Genomic DNA, 27,186 nt, shown 5'->3' with positions numbered 1-27,186 from the left:
TCGCGGCCGACCTGTCTTTCAGCTCTTTTAGCCCCCCCCCCCTTTTCCTCCCCTTCCCCCCTCCGGTGACGGGGCCGCACGCCCGGACGCGCTTGTATATGAATGAGATTTCTGAATGACAGCAGACCAGCCAGACCCACCCCAGCTCCGCCCCCACCACCCTGCAACGCGGGGAGCGGATGGTTGCGGACAGGGGGGGGGAGAGGAAGGGAAAAAAAGAGACTGAGAGAGCGAGAGAAAGAGAGGGAGAGATGGGGAGAGGGGGAGGAGGCTCTCTCGCCCCCGCCCTCCCGCTACGCGTCGCGGGGGTGCCTGAGGTGGCGCAAGGACAGGACAGCCCAGCACAGCCCTGAATGATGCCCCTGTCCGTTACATCCCCGCTCCGGCGCTCCGGCGCGCCGCCTCGCGGCCAGGCAGCCAGGCTCCTCTCCTGCACTGTAAGTGCTCCTGTTGTGGAAAGGGCGGTCGATGCGCAATCCGAGCCAAACGGATGGATGGCACGAGAGCGGGAGGGGCCTCTCCTTCCGAGCGAAAACAGAAACGACTGGCTGATAAATTAGAGCTTTTTATTTACAGTTTTGAGTGTACAACGTATTCACATTGATATCGCGACACTTGCTTTCGTACGGCGGTTTATTTTTCTTTTTTTTACGAATCAGTCATTTACACGCATTTACTTATTTGTAACCTTCTCAGATCGTTTCTTAACAAATATTTTCATCGTAGATAAATTTCTACTTCGCTAGGGATTGTACGAATTGCACTTCGTACACCGAAACCACACTCGTTCTCTGGCTGTCAGGTAGATACTTTACTATGTACAACACGAATAGGATAGTAAGGACTACGATGACGTATTGAGCACGACGGACATCTCAGCGAAACTCCCCGACCGCATCGCACTAAGGGCTGGCGGACAAGACCAGCCCCTGCACAAAGCTTCAAGAAGTGCGTCGCGCTTCTCAGCCGAAGAAGCGCGCACACTTCCATACAGAATAAATTAACTATACTCTACATGATTAAACCTAGACCACTTGCAGTATCTTCTCTCCCACGCAGTCAATATTCAAAGTGTTGACTATCATTGTATAACAAACGTCGTTACATTTTTACATAGGCATTAATGGCAGCTTTGCTGATCGACAGATTTCGTCAATATGGCATTGAGGGGACTTTGAGAGTGTTGGCTGGGTTGGCACGCTCGGTGCGCGGCGTGGGTCCGGCTTCGATGTTCACCACACTGGTCGCGGCGGACTACGCGCTGCTGAATGGAGGGCGGGGCTGGGTGGGCCGCCACGCGTGCAACAGCACGAGATACGGAGATAACGCGGCAACGCGGCCCGCCCGCGGTGGCTCTGTCTCTCTCGCACCGCCTCGGAGCGCCCCGCGAGTGCGAGAGAGACAGAGCGAGGACCGCTCTGTTCGGCATCGGGCTGCGGTTTCGGCCACGGGCTGCGGGTGCACGCGTCCTTGTCACGCGCGTGCCGCTGATGCCCGGACCGGCCCGGACGTGACGGAGGCTCGGCGTCGAGGAGTCGCCGGCGGCCTCGGACCTAAGGCCGGTGGCTGGTGGCGCGCCTCTTGGCGCGGTGCCGCAGCGCCGTCAGCGGGAACACGAAGCAGGCCAGCAGGGCGAAGGCGCCCCAGAAGACGGCCAGCGCGATGGCCGGCCAGGCCAGGGCGCCGGGCTCGGGCCACGTGGTCCTGGAGGCCGCCGTCACCACGCCGCTCGGCCCCGCCGGGCTGCCCAGCAGCGACAGCGCCGCCGCGTCCAGCCCGGGGCCGAGGCCGTGGTACTGCAGCGCCGCGGTCACGTTGGGCGGCGGGCACGGCAGCTGTACGATGATGTCCTGGTGCTGCACCTGCAACCAACCACCGCGGCGTCAGTCTCGGTGACCCCAGCGGTGCGCCGGGGCGGAAGGCAACCCCTCGGGCGGCGTGGCTCACCTGCTTGTTCCTGCACATGATGTTGGCCACGCTGGCGGCCACCACGTCCGGCGCGTACTCCCGGCGCGCCAGGGTCGGCAGCACCCAGCGCATGGGCGAGGCCAGGGCCGCGTACTGCAGCCAGGGGTGGGCGGCCAGGTCGCGCTCGTGGAGCAGCGGCCCGGACAGCAGCGCCAGGGGCAGCAGCAGCAGCCCCGCCAGCAGCCCCGCCGCGCGCCGCGACCGCAGCGCCGTGCTCAGCGCCACCAGCAGCGACTGCAGCGACAGCAGGTACAGCAGCGAGAACCCTGAACAGAAGACTGTCGTTACCAAGGACTTCACCACGGCACTGCGAGCGCGTGTGGCATGAAGTACGCACCGGTGTAGATGTAGAAGGCGTTGGGGTCGGTGGCCTGGTTCTGCAGCCCCGTCATGGTGTAGGCGGGCACCACGTAACCGGCCCAGATGACGGCGGAGGGCAGCAGGCCGGCCAGGATCTGGAACAGACAAGGCGGAACGGTGCGGTCAGGGGCAGAGCTGGGCTGGGCCACGTGCGATAATGCCTCGCGGCGATACTCCGCGCGTCGGCGGCAGTGCCGGGGGTATCGCCGCGAGCGCAGAGTGACGTCATCGCGCACCTGGCTGAAGATGTAGACGATGCGGCCGTACAGCCGGTCCCGCACGTCGTCCGCCACGGCCCGCCACCACGTGTCGCTCCAGCCGGACTGCAGCAGCAGCAGCGGCCAGGGCATCACGACGAGCGTGGCGTACAGGAAGCCGACGCGGTCGCCGAGCAGCAGCTGCGGGTCGGAGGCGGCCACGTCCCACCAGACGACGCCGAGGCACAGTGACAGCGCCACGGCCAGCACGAGGTGCGACAGCCACCGCGACAGCGCGCCCGGCTGCGCGTACACGGCCCAGCACACCACCAGCGCCGTGGCCTGCTTCAACACGTTGGCGCTGCGCACTGACGGCGGCAGACCCGCCGGCGCGCCCGGGTCGGACAGGGGCTCCTCCCGGCGCCGGAACACGTCGGCCAGCTGCTCGATGCGCTGGCTGGACTCCAGCATGGCCTCCGCCGAGAGGTCGTCCAGTGTCACCAGGTCCACTGTTGGAAAAGCAAAAGTCAGCCAAAACCACGATTTTGACATGCACAATAAAACAGCGAGTGATTATCCCGTCGGGTGCTTGACTCACGGTAGTAGTCCGAGGGGTTCTTGTAGGCGGGGCACGGGTACTCGGCGCTGGCGAAGTAGGGCAGCATGTCCCTGCGCCGGCCGCAGAACATGAGCCTGCCCTTGGACACGAGCGCCACCCTGGACAGCATGGTGAAGATCTCGTAGGTGGGCGGGTGCAGCGTCATGATGACCACCCTGCCCGTCATGCTGCCCGCCGTGTGGCCCGCCCACTGCCGCAGGAACTCCACCAGGAAGAAGGTGTCGAAGATGTCCATGCCGGCGGTGGGCCGGTCCAGCACCAGCACGTCCGTGTCCAGCAGCAGCTGCGTGGCCACGGACAGGCGGCGCTGCTCGGACGTCGTCAGGGACCACACCTTTGTGTGCCGCACCTGCTCCAGGCCCAGGTCCTCCACCAGGGCGGCGATCTGCGCACAGCCAAGTGTCAGGAAACAGAAGTACAAACAGTGGTTGCCGTGGCGCGCCGCGCGGAGCGCCTGCCATACGAAGCCTAGGCAACCCGGCTGCACGGCCGCCGCGCGGGCCTGCCTACCCGCCCCTGTCAAGCTCACCCTGTCCTTGGTGTCCGTCTTGGCGCCCTGGTAGCCGGGCCGCCGCAGCCAGTTGGTGAAGTAGAGCGTCTGCTCGACGCTGAGGTGCGGGTTGAGGGTGCGCTCGCTGCGCACGTAGGCCACGCGCCTGCTGAGCTGCCCCCGCGAGAGGCACTGCCCGTTGAGGAGGATGTCGCCGTGCACGCGGCCCGCCAGCCGCGACTGGCAGCCCGCGATGGTGTCCAGCAGCGCGGTGCCTTCCTCGCCTGGAGAAAAAAAGGGAAGCTCAGTCGGGATTCGAACCACGGACTCCCTGGACGTCGGAAGTGCACTTACCGGAAGTGGCCATGATGGCCATGAGCTCGCCGCCGCGCACCTCCAGGGAGATGCCCTGCAGCAGCAGGCTGCGCTTGTGCCGGCGGGACTCCACCTCCAGGCCGCGGACCTGCGGGACCCCAAAGTTAGCACCGCCAGATTTCTCATACTCGGCGGGAGTTCCCCAGGGATCGCCGTCGAGGGCAAACCGGGCAAGCCTTTGCACGTACCTGCAGGTGGGGGTAGGGGAACGGCTGGGCCTCGGGGCCGAGGTCGGACAGCCCGGGGCCGGGGCCCGGGTAGTAGGGGTGGCCGAGGTCCGAGATGGCGGTGACCTTTGACGCGCCGCCGTCGTCCAGGTGGGAGAGGCCGCGCCTGCTCAGCGCCAGGGAGGCGTGGGACCCCGCCTTGGACATGGGCCGCCGGCCGCTCAGCCTGCAAGCGTAGCGATCCGTAGGTCAGACAGCAGCAGCGAGGAGCACAACGACACGACGCAACGACATGCCATGCCCCCACTCCCCCCCACTCCCACTCACCCCGGCGGCGTGTGTGCGTGCTCCAGGTCGCGGAGTTCGGCGCCCCGCAGGTCGTGGACGCTGCGCCGGTGCTCGTGCCGATACATGTTCTCGGGGCTGAGCAAGTTGGCCTCGCTGCTGCTCTTGGCGCGCCACGCCTCGCCACGCCCGCCCTGCCGCGCGCCGGCCTGCAACAGCATTGCCCTTTCGCTCACCTTCTTCGGGACACGTTTCAATGCAAAGCATGATCCGCGGCACGGCCCGCGCGTCGATACCCCCCGCGCAGAGACTCCGGTTCCGGGACGCGCGCGGGGTATCGCCGCTAGCAGTAGCTACTCACCCCCGAGTAGGGCCTGGGCTGCTGGCTGGGGTGCGGGGGGTGCGGGGGGTGTGGCGTCTGGGGCGGGTGGCTACGGAAGTCCGGGTCGCTCCTCGACCGGAGGCCGTAGCGGGGGCCGTGGCCGCCAGGGTGGGCGCCCTGGTCGTCGCTGGAGTCGTACCCGCTGGAGCCGTCTCTACCCCGCGACGGCGGGAACACTCGCGGGAGCCCGAACTTGAGGTAGGTGTACATGTTGGCGCCGAGCGCGGACCTGGAAGCAGCGAAGCAGGACTCGATGACGCTGCGCCCTTGCGGCCACACACCACGCTATGCGACCGGCTACTCACTTGGGCCCGTAGCGGGGGTGGCTGAGGATGGAGTGCACGGTGGAGTCGCGGAGCTGGAAGTTCCCGTAGGGCAGGGGCGACTTCTCGCTGGAGCCGAGCGCCGAGTCGGTGAAGTCCGAGTTGAGGTTCTGGCGGTAGATGGACCAGGCGTGCAGGTCCTCGGAGTTGGAGGGCACGGCCAGCCCCGAGTGCGACCGCTGGTGGTGGTGGGGCCTCGGCGGCGGTCCCGGGGGCGGTCCCGGGGGCGGCGCCGGCGAGGGCGGCTCGTGGTAGCCGTGTGGCGCCAGGGCGGTGGACGAGCGGTGGTGGGCGGGGGCGGGCGGCACGGAGTAGCGCCTCTCCATCGTGTTGAGCTCCCACGCCCCCTGTGGGGCCCCTTGTGACGGCATCCTCGCGAAGAGGACCTCCTGCAAGCAATCCAGCGGCCAGGCGTCAGATTCACACGTGTCCTGTAAACGCTGAAGCAACCGGATGGAAGGGGTGGGGGACCGGACTTTGAGGTCAGCTCGGCGTTGTCGTAACTCATTCCCTGTTTTCCCGCGGATTCGACCGCGCCTTGCCAATTAGCGGCAACGGCACCGCGGCCAAGAAGGCCAAGAAGGCCAAGAAGGACGAGCAGTGCGAGCAGCGCCTCAGGTTTCCCCGCGGTTCCCTGGCGCCGTCCAGGTTCGAGTCCCCGAGCTGCGAGGGTCCCGAGCCCGCCGCTAATGCTGCGGTACGAGTTTGCGGCGGTGGCGGCCAGGCCGGTTGGGTGCCGGCCGCCACTGCCGGGGCCGGGGTTGGTACAGTTTGAGCTCCTGCCCGCTTGGCGCGGCTTGGCGCGGCTTGGCGCGGCGGCCCGGCCGGCATACGGTCTGCGGTCGCCGAGCATCGCGAAGCATCGCCAAGCATCGCCAAGCCACACCTGCAGGTGCAGCCGGTAGCCAGCTACAGGTGCGCGCGCCCAGCAGTCGCGCTGTCTCTCTCGCACCTACACGGGACGCCCCGTGAGTGCGAGAGAGACAGAGTGGCCGGTCTGGGGCGCCGGGTTCATCCCGCCGCCAACGGCGTCCTCGGCTTGGCCGGCTCGCCGCGGCGGTTAGCGGCCACGGCGGCTGGCGGGGAAGCGGGTTTCAATTGCCGGTGCCTGTTGCCTACCTCCGCCACTACAGCGTAAGGCACTACACTCACCTGTGATCACCTGGCGGAGAAGGGTGAGCGATTCCTACACCGCAACTTCATCTCGTCATCTGCAAGCAGAGAAGAAAAAACACCATGAGTGACAGCGTCGGAGTTTACGGTATACGTCGGCGTGGGTATGGCTCGAGTGAAGTAGTACACTGTAGCGCAAGCAACCTAACATCATGTTCGGTCATTCGACGGCGTTAATCGAGGGTCCACGTGGACGACGTGGGCGCCGCTCCCTCTTCGTCGCTCTGTCTCTCTCGCACAGCTACGGATCGCCCCGCGAGTGCGACAGAGACAGCGAAACGGAGTGAGTGTGCTGGGAAAGGGGTGGGCCGGGGCCGCGGGCCGCAAACAATGGGCCGGCGAAGCAGGCGAAGCAGACCGCCTGGCTGCCGCCTGCCGCCATGCTGCGACCATACTGCAGCCGCCTCCGTCTGGCGGGCAGCGCGGGCAGCGGGCGCGGCACGACATCCTACGGGAACCTAACCTCCTCGTCCGCGAGGAGCGTGCCGCGTGTGCCGCGTGTGCGGCGTGCGGAGATACTATGCGAAAGAAAGGCGGCGGACCCAAGGCCTGCCTTTGAAGCCAAGCCTTTGACTTTGACGCCTAGGCGCGGTCCGGGCCGCGGCTGTGTGGGCTGGGCCGCGGTGGCGCGGTGCGGCACGACACTGCAGGAGGCCGATTCTGAGTATTCGAGTGCCGCCTTCGCTGCCTTCGCTGCCTTCGCCACACCGCGGCCACCTCCTTCGCCGCCTCTTAGCCACGCACGAGCTGAGCGGCTGGGTCGGCTGGGTGCACCCGCGGCAGCCGCGGCGCGCCGCCACGCCACGCCACGCCACGCTAGGGCAAGGCACGCCACGCCACGCCACGCCACGCTAGGGCAAGGCACGCCGCGCAGGGCACGCCGCGCAGGGCACCAGGGCCGACAACCTGGCTGCCTACGCATCACTGCCCCGGGGCCCAGCCCGGCGGCGGCCCGGCGGCGGCCCGGCGGCCGAGGAGAGGAATTTCCTCCAAATGACACAGCCCCGGGAGCGGGGGCCCCAAATTGCGTGTAGTTTTCGAAGCAGGAAAAAAAATGGTTGGAAAAAGAGGCGGCCGGCGAGGTAACGAGGAGACTGGGGATTGAAGGCGGAGGCGCGGACTGAAGGCGCGACGCGACGCCGATATTGAAACCACGCACAGTTCGCAGTGGAGTGGCGCTGGAGAAACTGGAGAAATGGCGGCGCGGTAACGCGTTCCATAATGCCTCGGAAAGAACAAGGAACGGGGAACAAGGGCCGCGAGGGAAAAAGAGAGACAGACAGAGGGAAGGGGTGATAGTATTGTTCTGCGGCTGTCTCGCTCCCTGAGCCTGCAGGGCCTGCAGGGCCTGCAGCGTGCTCTCGGGCCGCGCTGGCCGGGGCTCGCGTCGCGGCTGCCCTCCAGGCGCCTCCAGGACTTCTGGGCCCTCGAGCAGACAGCGGTCTCTTGCTCGCACTCGCGGGGCGCCACGAATGGGTGCGAGAGAGACAGACTGCGACGCTCCGCGCCGCCGCCAGGGCCCGCCGACACAGTCCTTTGAGCAAAGTAGCAATGGCCAGCAGTCTTGCAACACCGACTTGCCGACTTCCCGTCCCGCGGAGCCAGGCAGCCAGGCAGCCAGCTCGACTCGCGGGCAGCGGGTGCGTCCAAGGCGTCCGGGGAGGAAGGGGAGAAAGGCTTTCAGGAAAAAGCCGCTGGACAGCGTAAATTTCAGTTTTATTTTCGACGGAGTGGGACCTGAAAGTTTTTCAACGTCGGGGGTAAAAGATCTACTTGAAAGGATATTTTACAAACCTCATGGACTTGAAAGGTGAGGACTCCACGCCCCCGGCGGTACGATGCGCCCACCAGGCACAGACAGTGGCACAGTCCCCGGCCCCCGAGAGTGTGACGCCGTGACGCCCCACCCCTTTGGCGACGCGCACCGCACACGTATCATCAGACGCTAAACGGCTCGCGACTTCTCGCTCTGAAAAGAATAACTGAATTTGTCTTCTCGTTTAGTGGGAAATGCCGCGTGTCTCTCCGGCCGTTGCCGTCTCGCATGCACCGCTAAGCGTCAAGCGTCACATCGGAAGGGCTGCGCGGAGTAACCCTGGAGCCTAGCCGGCTGGGCTGGCGGCACCGCGCACGCGTGTCTGTCTGTCCGTCTGCCTGTCCGTCCGTCCGTCCGTCCGCCCGGTAATTACGCCTTAGGTGGAATGCAGCTAGGCGAGCAGACGGGGCGTGGAAGGCTGCGCCACCATTACCGCTGCATACAGTGCTGCCACCGCGCCAAATGTCACCGAGGGTCACTGGGGCACCGTGGCGGGGCGGGGCGCGCCATGTCATTCATGGCCGGAGTTGTGAATGAGCACGCGAAGCGTCCCTGGCTGCTAGTTCGACTCGCCATGTGTGTGTATGTCTGTCCCTGCCGCTCTGAATCCGAATCTGAATATGCAGCCCGCTCGTGCCGCACGCGCGCCGCGCTGCTGCCCCGGATTGCAATTGAGTCGTCCTCCGGCCGGGCCTCGTGCTGCATGTACCGCTGCATGTAGATGACCCCGCCCTCCGCGACTCCACGTGCGCCGTGACCCAGTGTGACGGAGGCTGCCGGTCCCCGGGCCCCGGTCCCCGGGCCCCGGGCGCTAACGGTGTCGCCGTGCAACCCAGCCACGTTGGTTCTTCTGAACCTCGAGAGGCCAGATTCGAAATTCGGACGTAAGTTCGCTTCCCCACGCAGTATGCGATCCTCTCTCCCGCTGAGGTCCCGTCCCGGAAGGTCCTGCCTCGGGCCAACTCACACACACTCACTCACTCTCCCACGCCGGTCCGGCCAAAAACCAGTCCGCATGGAACCACGGAACGGAGCAGGGGAGCCGGTGGGCGGTGGCGGAGCCGGGCGGGACGGGGCGGGACGGGGCGGGATCCCCAACGGTTGTGTGACCCACACTGCCTTGGACCCGGCGGCCGCCCGGCCCGGCCCCGCCGCCTGCCCTTGAATCTTGCATTCCTCTCCGTCATGTGAGTGCGCACTTGTGCGCACGGTTTAGCGTGGGGCGCTGCCTACGCCCTAGGCCAGCGGTTCCCAACCTTTTTCGGTTCGCGACCCCAAATTTGTAGCCAAAACTTTCCGCGACCCCCAGGAAAAATTTCGCGACCCCACGCGACCCCTCCTTTAGCATGCCTTTGTTACGGAGTGCGATTATCTGCCTTAGTTTGGGAGCAGTATTGCCGCAAAGTTGATCAAAACGGTCACAAATGTCTGAAAAATCGTGTTTTGGGCCGACTTTAAGCATTTACTGCGTCTGATCCGAGGCGGTAAATCGTCCTCCGTCAACGGGCAATTGGTCTTTAGACCTTCCTTTAGCATGCCTTTGTTACGGAGTGCGATTATCTGCCTTAGTTTGGGAGTAGTTTTGCCACAAAGTTGATCAAAACACGATTTTTCATACATTTGTGACCGTTTTGATCAACTTTGCGGCAAAACTGCTCCCAAACTAAGGCAGATAATCGCACTCCGTAACAAAGGCATGCTAAAGGAAGGTCTAAAGACCAATTACCCGTTGAGGGATGACGATTTACCGCCTCGGATCAGACGCAGTGGATGCTTAAAGTCGGCCCAAAACACGATTTTTGACAGACATTTGTGACTGTTTAGACCAACTTTGCGGCAGTACTGCTTCCAAACTGAGTCAGATAATTGCACTCCGTAACAAAGGCATGCAAAAGGAAGGTCCAAAGACCAATTGCCCGTTGAGGGAGGGTGATTTACCGCCTCGGATCAGAAGCACTGGATGCTTAAAGTCGACCCAAAACACGATCTTTTACACACATTTGTGACCGTTTTGATCAACTTTGCGGCATTCAAGCAGCCAGTGCTCGGCGTGTGGGCCAGCCGGGAAACCACCGCGACCCCAGGCGACCCCAGCCACCTCGCCGCGACCCCTTGAAATTTTTTCGCGACCCCGTTTGGGGTCGCGACCCCAAGGTTGGGAACCGCTGCCCTAGGCCCTCTTGGCCCCCTAGGCACCGCGCGACTTCTGGCCCACGGCAGTATTGCCACACGAGCCGCTAAAAATTCCCCCACGCCGATCCAGAGTGGTTGTCAACGTCCACCTGCATACATAGAGGCAACTTCTGGAGACTAAACGCGACCGTCTCTCGCACCCCAGGGGAACGCCCCGTGAGTGCGAGAGAGACAGCGCGATGAAACGGGCCCTCGGAATGAGTCTGCGTCGACCGCGCAACAATAACTGCGGAAGGCTGGCCGGCCGGCCGGTATGGGCCGTGCTCTTGTTCTTCCCAACGTCGCGGCCGCCGGCCGTTGTTCTATTATCGCACACCGAGCAACCGAGGAGTGCAGACTGCAACGGGCCGGCTCATTTTCACCTGTTGCGTGCAGCCCAGCGCCGGATGCAAGAGCGGTGCGCAGATTCCCGCGCATATTGACTCAAACTCCCGCCGAAATTCAAAAATGTCCCGCCCAAACGACCGTCGAGCGAAAGTTCCCGCCAAAACTGCCGCGCCGTTCGAGATCAAAAGTTTCCCGCCAAAACGTGTGCGGCCGTTTCCCATTTTGGCGGCGAAAGGGGCCGGCCTTTCAATGAGCCGGTACGGTGCACCGCAACAGGGCTGGAGAAAGTGTCTCTATCTCGCTCTATCGCTTCATGAGGCTGTCGCTGCTGTCATGTCACGAGGCTTCAGCCGCCCGCAGCCGCAGCCCGCACGCCGCGCGCGCGCCGTGGCCGAGACAAGGCGAGGCTAGCGAGGCAGCGCGCTGCCCACAATGCACCGCGAAAGTGAAGCACGCACGACGCGGCGCGGCACGCCGGGCACGGCGCAGTGACCTACTGGAGTACATTGATATCTAAGAACGGGAACGGAGTCCTGCAGGACCACAGATTGGGCGGCCGTGTGGCCGCTTCAAGTCAGCACGTGGCGCCATTTTTTCGAAAACTGTCCAACTTTGCTTCGATGTAATACACTTTGTCTATCTGAGTTTGCTGTTTGTTGCTTATTTTTCGGTGGCGCCAATGGCGGCCGCAGCAAAGGAGCCGCGGTTTGCGCGCCGTTCCGCGTGTTCCGCGATGTCGCGGTTCCGGATTTCGATTCAAACCGACGCGCCCTTTGGCCCTTACAGTGGCGTGGCGTTACCGGATCGCCGTCCGCTTCCGCTGCGGTGCGTTCGCGCGTTTGCGCTCGCCTTGGGCTCACATTAGCGGCTCGGCATTGATCCTCTCCGTCTCTCTCGCACTCGCGGGGCGCTCCGCGACAGAGCGACTGGTCACGGCCATGTCACGCCGCGTCACGGGCTTGCGTGACGCACCGGTCACGCCGCCAAGCCGTGAACAGTGTCAGTGTGTCAGGCGGCTTGACCACCGCGGCCCTCGCTTTGCGCCCGCCCGCGCTGCGCTTGGCTTTGCTTTGCTTTGCTTGCTTTGCTTGGCTTTGCCCTGGCCGTCCACCAACTGGACGCTACCGACTAACAGCCTGCTGTCCTGCGGCGGCGCGGCCTGCGCTCCAAGGAACCGTGAAGTCCAGGCCAGCAGGCGTCCCGGCGAGCCGTTCCAGGACTCCAGGACGCCTCCAACGAGGCCCCGCCCGCCCCGCCCCGAGCACCAACTTCCCGCAAGAATGCGACAGGCACGGTCGGTGTCCACCGGTTTAGAAAATGTTCTGGCCAGTAACGTGTACCACCTTCGCCACGCTCGGGAAGTGCTTGGTCCTTCGCAGACGCCTGTCCACCAGACGCCTGGCTGCCCGTCCGTGCCGCCGTGCCGCGGTCCGCGGGACGGCCGTGCAGCCATGCACCGTGCCGCTCGCCACACGCTCGGCCGGCCGACGGCCACGTCACGCAGGCAGCCGTGGGGAAAGAACAACCTGCTTCACAAACGAGTGATGCGATACTCTGTAAGTGCAGAGGTTGGCAGGCCAGCAGGCCAGCCCTAGCCGGCCGCGGCCCGTCGGCCCGTCCGGCCGGCCACTTGTTGCTCCGAAACGACTTTGCCGAAACCGAGCGGCCAGCTCGCCGGTCCGGGCAGGCTGGGCACACTGGAAAACCAAAACCCAAACCCCTCATGCTCCTGTGGGAACTCTCGGCAAGGGAACGCCGAGCCGGCCGAGTGGGTCTGGCCGCGTCCTGGCCGCGCACAATGGGCGAGGCGGCCAAAACTCTAGACGCGTTTTGAGCTCCAGAGTCGCTAAATGGGACTCGGACCGAACGTGTGACCCCACCAATGGACTGCTCTCCCTCCGAACGAGGAATCCATTGGTGGGGTCAGACGTTCGGTTCGAGTCCTGTTCAGCGACTCTGGAGCTTCCACCGGTCTTCTGGCCCACTGTGCCGCGTCGCGCGCGTGGCCCCAAACCGTTCCGCGGCCAACGACTCCTCGGCCGGGTGCCTAGGAGAGGTGCCGCGACGCCCCAAGGACGGTTTCATCGCCCGTCGCCAGAGCGTTGCCAACTGCAAATAATTTAGCAGCGAGCGCAATTAGCGACCCTGCGACGCGTTCTCGGGGCGCGCGCTTAAAGCAGTGTGGCCGGCCTGCGCCGATTTTTAATCGGGGATCAACCCTCAGAACTTCTCGTAAATTTTCACATTTAACCCTTTAAGTCACAAGTTGTACATGTACAACATTTAGCTAAAATCAACCCACACGCTTATCTAAATCCCTAAGGCAACTTCCGCGCTTCGGAAATTGCCCTAAAGACCCCCCCTGTTGTTTTGAATTACCCGCGTAAACCCTAAAACGTGTACAACGCTGCCAACCCACGCTCGAAGTTCTGCATTTTGACTTAGCTGTGCCGCCTTCAAGAGATCGCCCTTCAACCTGGCCTAAAACCAAGAGTAAAGTTGAAATGGGCTATTGAATCTGTTAGGGTAGGTCTGCTGTCTCATAAGAAGTGCCCGTTTTTTGATTCCGATCCATGTGAACCGTCTCAGGCTTAGCCTAAGTGGAACGTTGTATACAAACAACATATGACTTTGGGGAGACTATTTTTGTCGAAATTTTAAGACGCGTGTTTCTTATGTGTACGCGATTCTATGCAGCAAAATTCGGTGATTTTTGTGCACCAATAGTTATGTGTGTGCAAAATACCATAATTTGGCGATTCTGACTTGCAATTTTTCCTCATCTAGGCCCTCCGTTTCTCATAGCCTATCTGAATCGGAATGTCCGAAAACCTGGAATGAAACGTTCATGAAAGTTGCTTTTGGCGGGTATCAGGTTTGTGTTGGGCATTTTTCCTGCATTATCTACCGCAATTGTCACTAAAAATCAAGTCACACTTGGAACTTGAATTGCTTTCTAGTATTTATTCATCTAAATAGTACGTTGTATGTGTACAACATTGTGACCAGCGGTTGTGTATTGGACTCTTAGTTGTTGGTTGTTTGGAAGTCCCGTGACTATTTTGTTAGGCTTAGTTTGCTGTTTAATTGTGTATGCTGCGTGATATAATTTGTGAGAGTGACACTGGCTGCGAAATCTCACGTGCTTTTGTACGTTGTACCGATGTCAGGTATCCATTCGCCTTATCAATTTTTGGGTTCCAACGTCGTTTTGTATTGCGTTTGTTTTCTTGAAGGCATTGGGTTTATTTTGGCTGGTGCCACTGCGTCAAGAATCCCAAATGAGCGAGTATTGCGAACGTGAGGTGGAGTCACCAAGTTGTACCAGTACAACGTCCACCTTTCTCCACCAATACGGCCACAGCCTTGCGTCATTCATGACGGGAAACACTACAAACCATCCGGACATGATGTTCAGAAAGCATTTTGTTAATATTAGATGTTTTTGTTGCTGGACTTGCCAATTATAGTGATGCGCGTATCTGGGTGTCCTTTAGATCACGATGTTGTATGTATACTACGTTCCATGCTTTTCACCATCGGGGCCACTCTATCAAGAAATTTTTACTTTGGCCGAAGCAGAAAATATTCTTATGGTGCTGTCAATGCGTATTGCTTATTATTTGGTGAAATTTCGGGCACGGGGGGAGAAGATGAGAATACAAGTTCATTTTCCCGGAATTTGACCACTTTTATGCATGTTTTGGCACCTTAACGAGATAAGAATGATCAAATACAATCCCAAGACTATTCTGAAGGTTCTTCGGAAGCCATTTCACATCAAATTCGCTACACGGGGGCGCAACAGACAGAGAAAAGGAAAACGGTACCGTACGACCCTCAAGTCATATGTTGTTCCTATACAACGTTCCACAGCGGACAAACTAGGCATCCCTCCACTTCAAAATTATCAAAAATGTTATCAGTGGGTGCCAAATGGTCAATATATGCTAATGGCATCAATTTTATCGTAGATTATAGTGTCTGTGACTTAAAGGGTTAAAAAAAATGAATAATTTTTTTTAGTGTCCCATTATTTTGACAGCGATAACTCATTTCCTTAACAGACAGGCGGAGGTAGACACACGCACTCACTCAAGCGCGCACACACACACACGCACACACGCACACACGCGGCGCCCCGTGCCTTGTGCCGCGTAGATGAGCATTGCCGGGTGAACGACACACGCTAGCGCTGGCCGGCTGCTGCGTCTCTCCTCTCCCAGGACCGTTACGGTGCGCCGCCTGCCCGCCTGCCTGCCTGCCTGCCCGCCTGCCTGCCTGCCTGCCTGCCTGCCTGCCTGCCTGCCTGCCTGCCTGCCTGCCTGCCTGCCTGCCCGCCTGCCTGCCTGCCGGCCTGCCTGCCGCGGCGCTGCGTTACCCGGACTGTACCGGTCAGCCAACGGTCTGCGGGCCGAAGCAGGCCGTCTGGATGAGCAGAGCCTTTGCCACGTGTGCACACGTGTGAGACGACGGGCCTTCATACTCCATTGGGGTTGCGGACGGACAGACAGACGGACAGGCTGGTGTAGGCAACCAGTCAGACGGCAGTGCGACTTTGTTGCCTACCCGGCAGTTCGCAGGCGCTCCAGTGTAGGCAGCCCGCCGGACAGTTGTGTAGCTTTGTTGCCTACCCGGCAGTTCGCAGGCGCTCCAGTGTAGGCAGCCCGCCGGACAGTGATGTAGCATTGTTGCCTACCCGTAAGTTCGCAGGCGATTGCGATTGCGATTAACGGCTGGACCAGCTCGATGCCCGGACCCCACAGGCAGGCACGGCGTGCTCACACACAACACACACAGAGGCCCGGCGATCTCAATAAATGCCCTCGTTGCAAAACAACGAAACAACGCAGCGCGGTCCCTGGCGTCCCCGCGGCAATTGCAACACGGAATGCACCGCGTGCCTGCGCCCCTTGCTGCGCGCTGCGCCCGCACGTCGCGCCGTCTCTCTCGCACCCGCAGGGAACGCCCCTCTCGGCCCGCGAGTGCGAGAGAGACGGAGCGACACTGTTGGGACGCGGCCCGCCCTGGGTGGGTCGCACACAACGCGTGTGTGTTGCATTGCCTTGCCTTGCCTTGCATTGAGTGGCGTGGCCGCGGCCGAATCTAACTCCCTGATCGCATTCCAGTGCATTGCAGTCTCATTTGAGAGTCGTTCTCGGCGCTCTGTCTCTCTCGCACTATACGGGACGCCCCATGAGTGCGAGAGAGACAGAGCGACGAAACAAAACTCTCAGAATCAGCCTGGTGCCTCCACACTGCGAGGGGACGGCTTCTTTCTCCCAGTTCTTTTCCTGGCCAAGCGCCTCGTTCTTTTTGTTTAAAAAAAAAAGGCTGGAAACAAGAAGGGACGTACGGTGGTCCAATCCCGTTTGAAAAAAAAGTTAAACTTCGGCTTTAAATCTGTAAACAAACGAAGTAGGTTTGGTGCTTGGAAAATAACAGAGAAAAGGGCTGGGGAAAAAAAGTAGAGGAATACTAGTGCGGCTACAAAAGGGCAGGAAAGGCCTCGCCCTAGACCTGCACGTTGATCGCGATTGCACACACGCACACACACACGCACACACATACACACACGCTCTGTGTTGTAGTACTAACGGCAGAGTGCAGGGAAGAAAGCCGAGGAACTGACCTGCGCCGGCAAAAGTCTCGCAAAAGATTATCTGTCTCGTCTCTGGTTCCGTCGAGACAAGCGGACAGACAGACAAGCAAGACAGGTAGATAGACGGGTGGGCTGCAGGGTGTGCAAACTTTACATTATCATTACCTTAACGTTAACTAAGGAATTAACGTTATTACTATGACTTTTATTTTGTTAGTTAATGTTAGTATCACAACTATAATATGTTGAGTTTATTAACGTTAATTCTTTAGGGCGGCCATTAACGTTATTGAATTATCGATAATAGGTTATACCGAAAAAAACACGTCGTAAAACATTGTTGTTAAGGTTTATAACAGTTATGCAGAAATAACGTTAATATTTTATAACGTTAATGTGCACATAACAATTGTGGACTTTAACACAAAATTCGAGGTTAGCAAATAACGTTAATTATTTTAACTAAAATCATTCGTGGATTTCGTGGCACGCAAATAACGTTAATTGCTACAGTTACAATCGAGAATGTAATTGCCACCCCGCACTTTGCAAACGCAATTGTGCATGGCACGCTGTTCTGAACACTGTGCTTGTCAGGTACACAACAACAGTGTGTCTGACTAGGTCCTGCATGGGTCCTAGGTAGGTCCTAGGCACAATAAAACCCCCCGTCTCATGTCGCGAGGCACGGCCGGCACGGGAAATGGCTTCCACTGAATTAACGTTAATAATCGTTATGGTTCCTAACATTTAATATTGGTACATCTATCAATAGTTACAACTAATTAACGTTATGACACGATATCATAAGATTAAAAATAAACAATAAAATGCTACAAATAAAAACCCCTATTCTTTTAACATAAATTGCTCTGAAACTGGATTACCGTTATTCTTTTACCGAAAAGTAATTTGATAAACTTAAATTCGGTATAAAAAATAACCAGATAAAAGTTAACGTAAAATTTATGAGTGAAGTGAATAACGTTAAAGGACGAGCAAACACTTAAAGGTTACTAGTTATAACTTTTAACAAATAACTTAACGCTAACTATAATGATAATGTTATGTTATTACACCCTGGTGGGCTGCACAAATTAAAAGTGCACCCATCCTCCGATCGAGATCGGACCAGCTTTTCTTTATCAGGCGAACGCCATCGGAAAGCAGTGTTTGGAATTGTAAATGAAGTCGGGCAACGATAAGGCGTCGGCTTTTGCCAAATCACGGCGTCTTTATGCGGAGGGGTGTCCGGACCGTCCGGACCGCACAGTGGGCCAGAAGACCGGCGGAGGCGGCCAAAATTCTGGACGCGTTTTGAGCTCCAGAGTCGCTAAACAGGCCTCGAACCGAACGTGTGACCCCACCAATGGATTCCTCGTTCGGAGAGCAATCCATTGGTGGGGTCACACGCTCGGTACGAGTCCCATTTAGCGACTCTGCAGCTCAAAACGCGTCTAGAATTTTGACTGCCTCCGCCGGTCTTCTGGCCCACTGTAGGCCGTCGGGACGCACACAAAGCGGGCGGCAACGGCCAAGGCAACGGCCCGCCGTGGAAAAAGGTGCATCACGACGACGCGGGGGAGGGACGGCTTGAGGGACGCGACCGACGCGACGATCAAACTGAAGCGTTCGCCGCCAAACGGTAAGAATACTGCTATCAGATGGGGGCCGGGACGGGGACACGCGCCTAACGGGGACCCCGGCCGCCCCGCCCCGCCTCGCCGGCCTGGACAGGACAGGAGGATGGAGGGTGGCTTCGGCTCAATGTCGTCCCGTTCGGCTTGGTTCGGTTCTCACTCGGGCCGATCCCGATCCGAAGTGAGATTGGGACATTGTTAGGAGCAATAAGGACCCCGATCGGATCTCTGATCGGGCCGGCCGTCGGCGTCGGCCCCCGGCCCGGACAACAGCGGCAGTGAAGGTGGCGGAGAAAGGCCCCAAAGTCGGCGAGGAGTCCCTCGGCCAGGCGCGGCAGCGCCCCGCAGTGCCCCGCGGCTCTCAGCCTGCATGACATTTCAGTTGCTGACCCTCTTTTGTTTCGGGTCCCTCCAAACACGAAACGCGCCACTCAGGCCGAGGACTCCGGAGGACTCCGGAGGACTCCGGAGGACTCGGCCGTCGCCGACGTCATTTGGCCGTGACTCTCCGCGAGGACATCAACGGCTCATAAATGAAAAGGCTTTTCAATAAAACGGCTTGTATTATCTCTCTGGCCTGCTTGGCGCCCCGGCTTGCGCGAGTGCATCCTGTTTTTCTAATTCGTGCATGCTGATGAGGGTCGTCCAGGACGCCGTCCAGGACGCCGTCCAGGACGCGGGCCGCGCAAGGACGCCCCGCGCATGCATGCAGCTTGGCCACGGTGCGCCCGTCGCCCGGCCGCAGCGGATGCCGCGGATGCCGTGGAGAACCTCGCGGAGAACCTCGCGGAGAACCTCGCGGAGAACGTGGAACGCGCTCTTCCCTTTTGGAGCGGCTGCCAGCGGCGCTTGAAAACCTAATCTCAGGAAGGCTGCAAGGTCGCGCGAAGCCCTCTCTCTCTTTATCCGTCTTTCTCCGGCAGGATGATGGTGTAGCGCCACACAGCCCCGAGGATGTGGGGCGCAGGGCGGCGCCACGGCGGCCATACCAAGCGGCCGGACTGCCGGACTCGCCGGGCCGGAGGAAGGACACGAAGGACACTACGGCGCATCCTTGAACGCCGCGGCAAAAAGGGCGCGTTGATCCGGTAGTGATGACTCGGGAAACAAGTACAGCCGACACCAAAAGCCGGCGACACCGAGGGACGAAGTAAGGACGAAAGAATCCCCCGCTGAGAGACACTCTTTCCTCTCTCTTCTGGCGCGGCGCTAAAGGCCGCGGCCGCAACGCGTTTACAATCACATTTTTCTTTCCTTTCTCGTTTTCTTGTCTCTTTTTCGGCCAATTTCCAGCACGCCAATGGCTGCGCCGCCGGAGCGGGCTGCGCGAGCACGGCCTTGCTGTGCTGCCCTGTGCGTGTTTATCCCTCGGCGTCCGCTCCTCCGCCTCAGAGCGCTCTCAGCACTCCGAAGCCTGCCGAAGGAACCCGCGAGGGCCTAAGCACCCCCCACCCCTTTGGCGCCTGTGGCCGTCGCCAACAGATACATGCCGCATGCCTGCATGACACACTTACGGCCGGCAAAGCCAGCATCAGCAACAAGGAGAGGCTTTCAGACGCTAAGCGGCACTGGGCGCGTCGCGTGTGATACTTCACCGGCTCGGCTCGTGTCCGGGCCGCCAGGCCGCCAGGCCGCCTGGGCGGCAAGCCGATTCCACGCGTCGCTCGTGAAACAAATCGGTAGTGCCACACACTCGCAAAAATAAGCGGAGAATGGAGGAAGACTCCGTTCCTGAAGGAAAATGGTTTCGCCGGCTCTGGTTTTCATCCCTGGCCACTACCGCGGCAAACTGCAGATGCTTCTTCGTTTGCCGTTGGCTGGCGGTGAGTCCAATCGTCCCGCGCGCGACTGTACACTGCGATGCACTTGGCAGTGCCGCGGCCTTCGAGATATCGAGATGGATTGGCCGAATGCCGGACGAGGACACCGCTTTGGCCGCGCTTTGCCGCTTTCGCGTTTTCTCGAGTCCGCCTGAGTGATGGCCTCCTTATGGTGGCGTGGCCGCGTGGTGCCGCCGACGTGGACCTGGCGAAGGCTCGGCCGGCCGAGTCTTTGGCTTGTCCTGCTGGCTTCAAAGGGATTCATTCGACTGACTCAATTTCTCTTGGCTCCTCCGAGCACCGCAAGGAAACCAGCGCGGTGAGTCAACTCGACTCGGGGACGTCGGGGACGTCGGCGAGGAATCAATCAAGTACCGTAGGGCCTTCGGCGGCCAGCCGCAGCCAGCGGGGAGGGGCGGCCGGCGGCGCACAGTGGGCCAGAAGACCGGTGGAGGCGGCCAAAATCTCGGACGCGTTTTGAGCCCCAGAGTCGCTAGATGGGACTCGAACCGAACGTGTGACCCCACCAATGGATTGCTCGCACCACGCCGCAGAATGCAACCTGCTTCAAAAGTGGAGAGCGCGCGCACCGCGCACCGCAGTGCACCGCACCTTGCCGATGACGTCGTTGCGGTTCGGCAAAGTGTCTCCCGACCGTAATCCCGACCGTCCGCTCCGCGATGATTTCAGAGTGTCGCGGCGTAGCGCTCTGCACAGGCGCGGTGGGTGAAGCCGTTGTAACGCGGTGCGCGCAAAAAGGCAGCAATAGTTTCGTGCCTTTTACGCGATATTCCATTTGAGCTGTTCGTGTTACGACGGTGCGTGACTCTTCCCGGTTGTTTTGGCGATGGCCTGGCAGAGGGTTGCCGACAGCGCGTGCGGGAATGCGGCGCGCGCGTGGACGACAAGGAGTGCGTATGCAAATTTGGAGCACGCCGATGGGGGCACGCCACTTGGCGACGTTTGGCCTCTTGTTGCTGTTGTTTTCCTGTCGTTGTGGGCAGTACATTCTGGGTCTGGCGGTCTGGTGGGCTACGCTTGGAGAATTTGGCGAAGGCCGAGTGCGGTTGCAGTGCTGCAGTGCTGCGAGCGGATCGGAGCGGATGCCGGTGAAGGGTTGAGTGGAACAAACGTTACTCCGCCTTGTTACTTTTAACTCTGGCCAATTAATAAGTCAACATTCCGACGGACGTGCACACTCGTCGGTTTGGTCGCCTTCCCCGCGAGGCCTGCTTTCTTGGGCAGCGGAACTGGCTGCCCGTAAAACGAATGGAGACACGTGAAACCCCTTTAAAGGGCAGACAGGCCGGGCTGCATTAAAGGACACGAATGCATTTAAAGGCTTTAAAGGGCCGCCCCTTTCAGGCCCGCCGGCACCGAGGCAGCCCAGGGCGACCGGCGACGCGGCGACGCGGCTAACCCCCTCCTGACTCACCTGCCGAATGGGTCCAGCGGGTCCTGGACTCCAGTGAGCCAGCCAAGCCAGCGCGCCCATCCGGGGGCCGCTTGCAGGGGCCACTTCCAGGGGCCCGCGGGTCCTGGACCAGTGCGCCCGGCTGTCGTGCGCCGCACCGTCCGCAGCCTGGCGTGGCCCGGCGGCGTGGACGCCAAGCTCGCCGCGTCCCACTACACACACTGTCACACACCGCGGCGAGGTCGCGTCCTGGGGAAGGCCCTGGAGAGGGTGCACGACGACGGCCGCGTCGACCGGGCGGTGCTGGGGCGTCCGCGGCGCGCTACGCGGTGCGACGCGGTGCTTCGGTTCCGCGGCAGAGCGGATAGCTGACTGGGGCCGCTGGGCCGGGGCCGCTGGGCCGCGGCAGCGCGCCACCGACACCGCACCGGGCCTAGCAGCCGGGCCCAGCCGAGCCGGGCCAGGACGAGCCGGACCCTCTCCTCTCTCTCTCCTCTCCTCACCTGGCGGCCTGGCGGCCTGGCGCGCACCTCCCCGCCCCCCGCTGCGCTGCGCTGCGCCTCGCCGAGGCAAAGGCAGCCGAGGCCCTCGCCGACAGGAATGCGCTGGCGCTGCCAACCTGACGCCGACAAAACGTCCTGGACGCCAAATTGGCCAGCCTGCTGCACAGCCACGGCGCCGCGGCCAGGGCGCACCGAGACCACGGCGTCGCCGATCGGCCGAACTGTCGCCGCGATTTGTCACAGTCGACCTAGTCCAGAGTGTGGTGTGGGCGGACGGGGCGGACGGCCTGGCCACCCAGGAGGCCAATAGGACACGCACCGCTGGGGGCGGCCGGGCGGCAGCGGGAAACGGGTGGAAATAAGTGGGAAACAGGTGGAAATCAGGCACGAACATGTGGGCGTCAACGTCCCTAAAAGGTGGGTAGCAAAAGAGAGGGTAGCAAAGGGTGCCAGGACGGCTGACGGCCAGGACGCACGTCGCAGACTCGCAGACAAGGCGGGAAAGGAATGGGAATCCAGGTCGAGGGTTCGGACTGCGGGACTGCAGCGCGAGCAGCGCCAGTAAATATGCAGTCAAGCAACTCCGCCGATCCGATGCACGGCGTCCACGGGCTGCTCATCGGCCCAGTGTGCGCGCAGTGGTCCCGGCTGGCCGCGGATCCAGATTCCAAGCCCAGCCTCATAAAGTGCGTGTCCTGGCAGCGCCACGGACGCTGCGCGCTGCATGGCCGCGCCCTCGCCGCGCCTAGCCGCGCCGTCATCCGGTCACTGGCATTTGGAGCCATTGACTCACGCGGCGGCGTGGCTCATGACCATGGCGACCAGGCCGCGGACCGATCGGGGTTTCCCCCGCACTGGCTGCCGCACGCTGCAACGCACGCTGCAACGCACGCTGCACCCACATCGCCACATCGCCGCCGCGCCGGTCCAGCGGGGAGACCTGAACGCGCGACACGCGTGGAGGGCCGAGCTGGCCGAGGGGGACTTGGTGGTCTCGCCGTCGTGTTGGTACGTTGGTACCGGTCTGGAGGGGGCACGGTCCGCTAGGCAGCACCGCGCCGCGCCGCGCCAGCCGCACCTGAGAGCACGACCGGAGGGGGGCGGGGTCGGGGGGATCTGGGCAGGGGGCAGGGGGCCCCTGTCGGCCTGACTCGGCCCGCCACGCCGCCCCGCTGCCGCCGCAACAACCAGTGTTGCACCGGCAGTCTCCGCAAGCAGGACCGCGTCGGCCAGGACTCCACCGCGAAGCCCTTCTCGGCGTCCGCGGCGGTGCGCCACGCCGCCACAGGTAACCAAGGTAACCGCGACTACGCGAGTCAGCGTGGCCGCGGCGGTGCGGCCGGAACGCGGCGGGAACGGCAAGACCGTCCAGTCCATGCACAAGTGTAGTGTCCGGCCGATCACCATAATGAGGGTCGTGAAGTCTGTAGGCGATGCTGCTCGTTGGCCGCGGTTGGCACACCTGTTGACCGCTGTTGACACGGGTTGACAGGTTGACAGGTGTCGCCGTTCAGGCCATTCACCGGGCGTCATTGTTAGCGGGTGGCGGCGAGACGTCGGATTTGGTTTCTCCCGCACCTACACTGGTGTCACTCATTGATTGGTCATTCATTTGTTTTGTTTTTTCAGGGGAGGAGGCCGCGGCCACCTTGACCGTCACCATGGTGACCAACGAGATCTCCCTGGAGCTCTGCAACGTCTTCCACACCGGCCAGGTGAGTGGAGCAGCCAACGCGCGCGCGGTTTGGCCGGGATTCGCGGAGTCGCGCCGCGCCGCGTCGCGAGCGCCCCCAGCGGCGCCGCCCCGTTACTAACCCTTCCCCGCGTTCGCGTTCTCTAGGTGGAGCCGGGGACGTGCGTGCAGCGGCTCCTGGGCAGCGTCAAGACCGGCGTCATCCTCAAGGATGTGTCCCTCGAGGTGCACGGCGGGGAGGTGCTCGCCATCCTCGGGTCCAAGGGTACGTAAAGTAATTCAACTGCGGAGGAATCGAACCAGCAACCTTCCGCCCCGATGTCGGTGCCTCTAACCCCGCGGCCGCCTGGCCGCTTTCCTCCCCCAGGCAGCGGCAAGCGCGCGCTCCTGGACGTGATCGCGCGGCGTGAGCAGGGCCCCACGCGCGGCCAGATCCTGCTCAACGGCATGCCCATGTCGCTGCGGCTGTTCCAGCAGAGCTGCGCCTACGTGAGCCACAAGTGCGACGTGCTGCCCGGGCTGACGGCGGAGCAGGCGCTGCACTACACGGCCAGCCTCACCATCGGCTCCAGGGTGTCGCGCTACATGAAGCACTCCCGCGTGAAGCAGGTGCTCGCCGACCTGGCGCTGACGCAGGTGGCGAACCGCACGCGCAGCCAGCTCACGCCCAGCGAGTACCGGCGCCTCACCATCGGCCTGCAGCTCATCCGCGACCCCGTGGTGCTGCTGCTGGACGAGCCCACCTGGGACCTGGACCCGCTCAACACTTACCTGGTCGTGTCCATCCTGTCCAACCACGCGCGCAAGTACGGCCGCTGCGTGGTGCTCACCATGGAGAAGCCCCGGTCCGACGTGTTCCCCTTCCTGGACCGCGTGGCCTACCTCTGCCTCGGCGACATGGTGTACACCGGGCCCACCCGCTTCATGCTGGACTACTTCCGCGGCATCGGCTTCCCCTGCCCGGAGCTGGAGAACCCCCTCATGTACTACCGTACGTCCTCGGTGAAGTAGTCCGCCCCTTTGCTCGCCCCGTCAACGAATACTAAACCACGCTCTCATTGCAGTGTGCCTATCCACCGTCGACCGGCGCTCGCGGGACCGCTTCATCGAGTCCAACCACCAGATCGCGGCGCTGGTGGACAAGTTCAAGCTGGAGGGCACCCCGTTCAGGAAGTCGGCCTCCAGCGGGGCGGTGCTGGGGCTCGGCGACGGCCTCGGTGGCGTCGGCCTGGGCGGCACCCTCACCCTGTCCCCGGTGTCCGGGGTGTCCGGGTCCACGGTGGGCGCCACCAAGGTGCCCCTGTCGGCGTTCGGCCGCCCCTCCACGCCACGCGTCGCTCTGGCCCTCTACATGTAAGCCATGGCTTTGCCTAAAATTAATATTTCAATCATACCCTCGTTCTATTTTTCCTCATTAAAATTTTTTTTTCACCAGGAGGTGCCTAGCAAGCACGTTCAACCTGCAGGCCGGCTCGGTGACAAGGCTGGCCTCTCGTCTCCTCCTCCTCCCCCTGTATTTTTGTGTACTCTGGCTATTTTATCATGACAAGAAGGTAAGACACGCCTAAAAAAAGGCAATATAGCTGAAATTTTATGCCGTCAGTTTATGTGTGTTTCTTGTTGCAGGCTTTCCAGCATACTTTCGTAACAAGCAGCGGTCTAATTTTCAATATGCTTGCTGGGACTTATTTCATCTCAGTCATTAACACTATTTTCACATGTAAATGTCATTTTTTTTCTTAATTCTTTTTTACTCGTTCTTTACAAAAACCAAAAAAAAGCTATCACCTAAAGAGAACGAGTATTGTGCTCAACAGAGAAATGTGGTGATGTGGTTCATCTCGAAATCTATTACACATAAAGCCCCCATATTCACATGATTTGATACATTTTGTTATTGCTAACAACAATACTATGAGGTTTTTTTTCAGTTTCTATGTAAAATTTTGAGAAAATCGAGTTTGAATGGCAGAAATGATGAGTGTAGAAAATTGTGTTACAAGCAGCTTCTGTTGCACATTTCTCAGTGAAAATGAAGATAAAGCAACACTTTTTGGTGATAAATTTAAAGCTTAAAGTGCGATTAGAAAGTTCTCTAAGAGGTTTTTTCTTATTATTTATCTAAAAAAGAGATATAGAAGGTTTACAGATTGAAGTAATGGGTGTTTTAAAGTGATTGTAACTTCATAATATTTACCCATAAGGTATGTTTATAAGTAAATCAAAGTTAAAATTAAACATGTATAACCATTTGGTGTTAAAGTGACTAAGTTTTGTCAACATAAAAGGAAAGATATCGCTTTATACCATAAATTTGAGGTTAATGGTCATAAGGAGGTGTGACGATGGCGCCATCTATTGAGACAATAATGAGTTGAATTCTTTTGTTCACCACCTTGAACGAGACTAGGGACTTCCCGCCAAAGGCGGAAACCAATCACGATGCTTGAATGTCAAATTATTTTAAAACCTTTTTGGAGGGCAAAAGAGAATTTATGATTTGCAGATGTCTACTTCACTTGATTTCAAAACGCACAAACTCATCTCTCATTTGTTTCTGGTGAACCACATATTGTAAAGAACGAGTCCTCCATTAATATCAAATACTTTTGATATTCCACAGTTTTTTTTTCTTCTCATATTCCTTGGCTTCTTGTTTTTTTTTTTTACAAAGCGTTTTGATATCTTTTTTTGTTTTTATAGTTCCAGCTCATCGAAACAGATACTACCAAGAGGCTCAAGAGGGCCTGTACTCGGGTCCCCTATTTCTCCTGAGTTATTTCTTGTTCTCGCTGCCATTTTCTGTTCTATCAGTGATTGCTGGTTCCAGAGTGGCATTTGAGTAAGTAAACACGTAGCACTTTTTTTTTTCAAAGTTGTGTTTTAATTTCATTTAACTACTACATTCTGACCTATTAGGATGTCTGGTCTAACGGATCCCTGGGACTGGGTGAAACTGGGATGCATAATGTGGGGATGCTACACTCTTGGTGAACAGCAAACTGTAGCCCTCCTCGTTGTGGTGAAGCACTCTTTTACTGCTGCTGTGGCCAGTATAACACTTTGTGCCCTAGGCCTTGTGTTGTCCAGTGGTGTGTTGAGGTATGTATACATTTATGTAATCCTGCAATCAGAAGGACCACCCAGGACAAAAAGTGAAACCTTTTTATCCCTCTTTAGATCAATTCGTGGATTGTCGGAGTGGCTGCTCTACATAACATATGCTAGTCAAACCAGATATGCAGCCGCGTATCTCCATCGGCAAATGTTTAGCCACTCTCATTTCAGTGGTCTGGCAAGAGACGCTACATCAAACTGTTCACTTGCTCCAGGCACAATTCAAACCCAAGAGTCACTCTCTGCAGCATCTGCTAGTTTTGGCTGCCGCTATGCGGATGGGTGGGCTTTCTTGGCTGAGAGGTTTGGTCGAGAAAATGCAGAAGATTCAGCCACACTCACAGCCTTTCTGGAGTTGGATTTCAATATGGGTGTGACATTTGCCTTTGCACTGGGTCTTACAGTGATTAATTGCCTTCTTTATCTGGTGCCGCTACCAGCGTTTGTTAAGGCCAAATTTCGTGAGTAAAGCCAATCAGTACTCCTCTTATTTAATTTACAGTATTATAAATTATTGCTATTATGTGTACCTACATATTTAAAATAAATTTATTGCTAGTGTTAAGAGTGTGTATTTTCTATTATGTCCAAAACCTCAGACTTTCTCAATTCAGGATTGCTTCAAGGTAAAAAATGATGGCAACATGTAAAAAAATATTATTTCTATTCTTGTTTAGCAGCCTATTTTTTTATACAATTGTTACACAGTAAAATAGGTTCAA

General features: G+C 59.3%; 2 protein-coding genes across 4 annotated transcripts; one reads left to right on the top strand and one right to left on the bottom strand.

The window, feature by feature from the left end:
- Window positions 1-1,553: 1,553 nt before the first annotated feature.
- On the bottom strand, window positions 1,554-21,307 carry LOC117645399 (ATP-binding cassette sub-family G member 8). The gene is made up of 13 exons (XM_034385578.1): window positions 21,173-21,307; window positions 6,319-6,377; window positions 5,149-5,555; window positions 4,823-5,072; window positions 4,504-4,670; window positions 4,198-4,402; window positions 3,989-4,097; window positions 3,674-3,918; window positions 3,124-3,529; window positions 2,565-3,034; window positions 2,306-2,423; window positions 1,948-2,234; window positions 1,554-1,862 (listed from the first exon to the last, which is right to left on the bottom strand). Exons 3-13 carry the CDS (start codon window positions 5,535-5,537, stop codon window positions 1,554-1,556), a joined length of 2,955 nt encoding a protein of 984 aa, XP_034241469.1. The 5' UTR covers window positions 5,538-5,555; window positions 6,319-6,377; window positions 21,173-21,307.
- On the top strand, window positions 20,038-27,031 carry LOC117645394 (ATP-binding cassette sub-family G member 5). 3 transcript variants are annotated; one of them, XM_034385571.1, is made up of 10 exons: window positions 20,038-20,056; window positions 23,284-23,369; window positions 23,495-23,612; window positions 23,715-24,338; window positions 24,412-24,700; window positions 24,783-24,900; window positions 24,974-25,067; window positions 26,051-26,189; window positions 26,267-26,449; window positions 26,528-27,031. In XM_034385571.1, the coding sequence occupies exons 2-10, from the start codon at window positions 23,316-23,318 to the stop codon at window positions 26,931-26,933; spliced, it is 2,025 nt and encodes a 674-aa protein (XP_034241462.1). In that variant the 5' UTR covers window positions 20,038-20,056; window positions 23,284-23,315; the 3' UTR covers window positions 26,934-27,031. The 3 variants fall into 3 exon arrangements, with proteins under 3 accessions (XP_034241462.1, XP_034241460.1, XP_034241461.1); XM_034385569.1 differs by lacking the exon at window positions 20,038-20,056 and adding an exon at window positions 22,859-22,942; XM_034385570.1 differs by lacking the exon at window positions 20,038-20,056 and adding an exon at window positions 22,859-22,951.
- Window positions 27,032-27,186: the final 155 nt, after the last annotated feature.

Source organism: Thrips palmi, unplaced genomic scaffold (assembly GCF_012932325.1).
Source record: "Thrips palmi isolate BJ-2018 unplaced genomic scaffold, TpBJ-2018v1 HiC_scaffold_18, whole genome shotgun sequence".
Lineage (NCBI taxonomy): Eukaryota > Metazoa > Arthropoda > Insecta > Thysanoptera > Thripidae > Thrips > Thrips palmi.
The sequence above is the reverse complement of the archived record's forward strand: the minus strand, read 5'-3'. Positions and strand labels throughout refer to the sequence as shown.

What these genes read in the sequence shown, in the direction of transcription:
- LOC117645399 (XM_034385578.1), bottom strand. Translation starts at nt 5,537, where the DNA reads ATGCCGTCACAAGGGGCCCCACAGGGGGCGTGGGAGCTCAACACGATG. An exon ending in TCCCCTACCCCCACCTGCAG is followed by an intron (nt 4,098 to 4,197) that starts GTACGTGCAAAG and finishes GGGGTCCCGCAG; the next exon opens with GTCCGCGGCCTGGAGGTGGA. An exon ending in AGACGGACACCAAGGACAGG is followed by an intron (nt 3,530 to 3,673) that starts GTGAGCTTGACA and finishes GGCTGTGCGCAG; the next exon opens with ATCGCCGCCCTGGTGGAGGA.
- LOC117645394 (XM_034385571.1), top strand. Translation starts at nt 23,316, where the DNA reads ATGGTGACCAACGAGATCTCCCTGGAGCTCTGCAACGTCTTCCACACC. An exon ending in TATTTTATCATGACAAGAAG is followed by an intron (nt 24,901 to 24,973) that starts GTAAGACACGCC and finishes TTCTTGTTGCAG; the next exon opens with GCTTTCCAGCATACTTTCGT. An exon ending in GGTTCCAGAGTGGCATTTGA is followed by an intron (nt 26,190 to 26,266) that starts GTAAGTAAACAC and finishes CTGACCTATTAG; the next exon opens with GATGTCTGGTCTAACGGATC.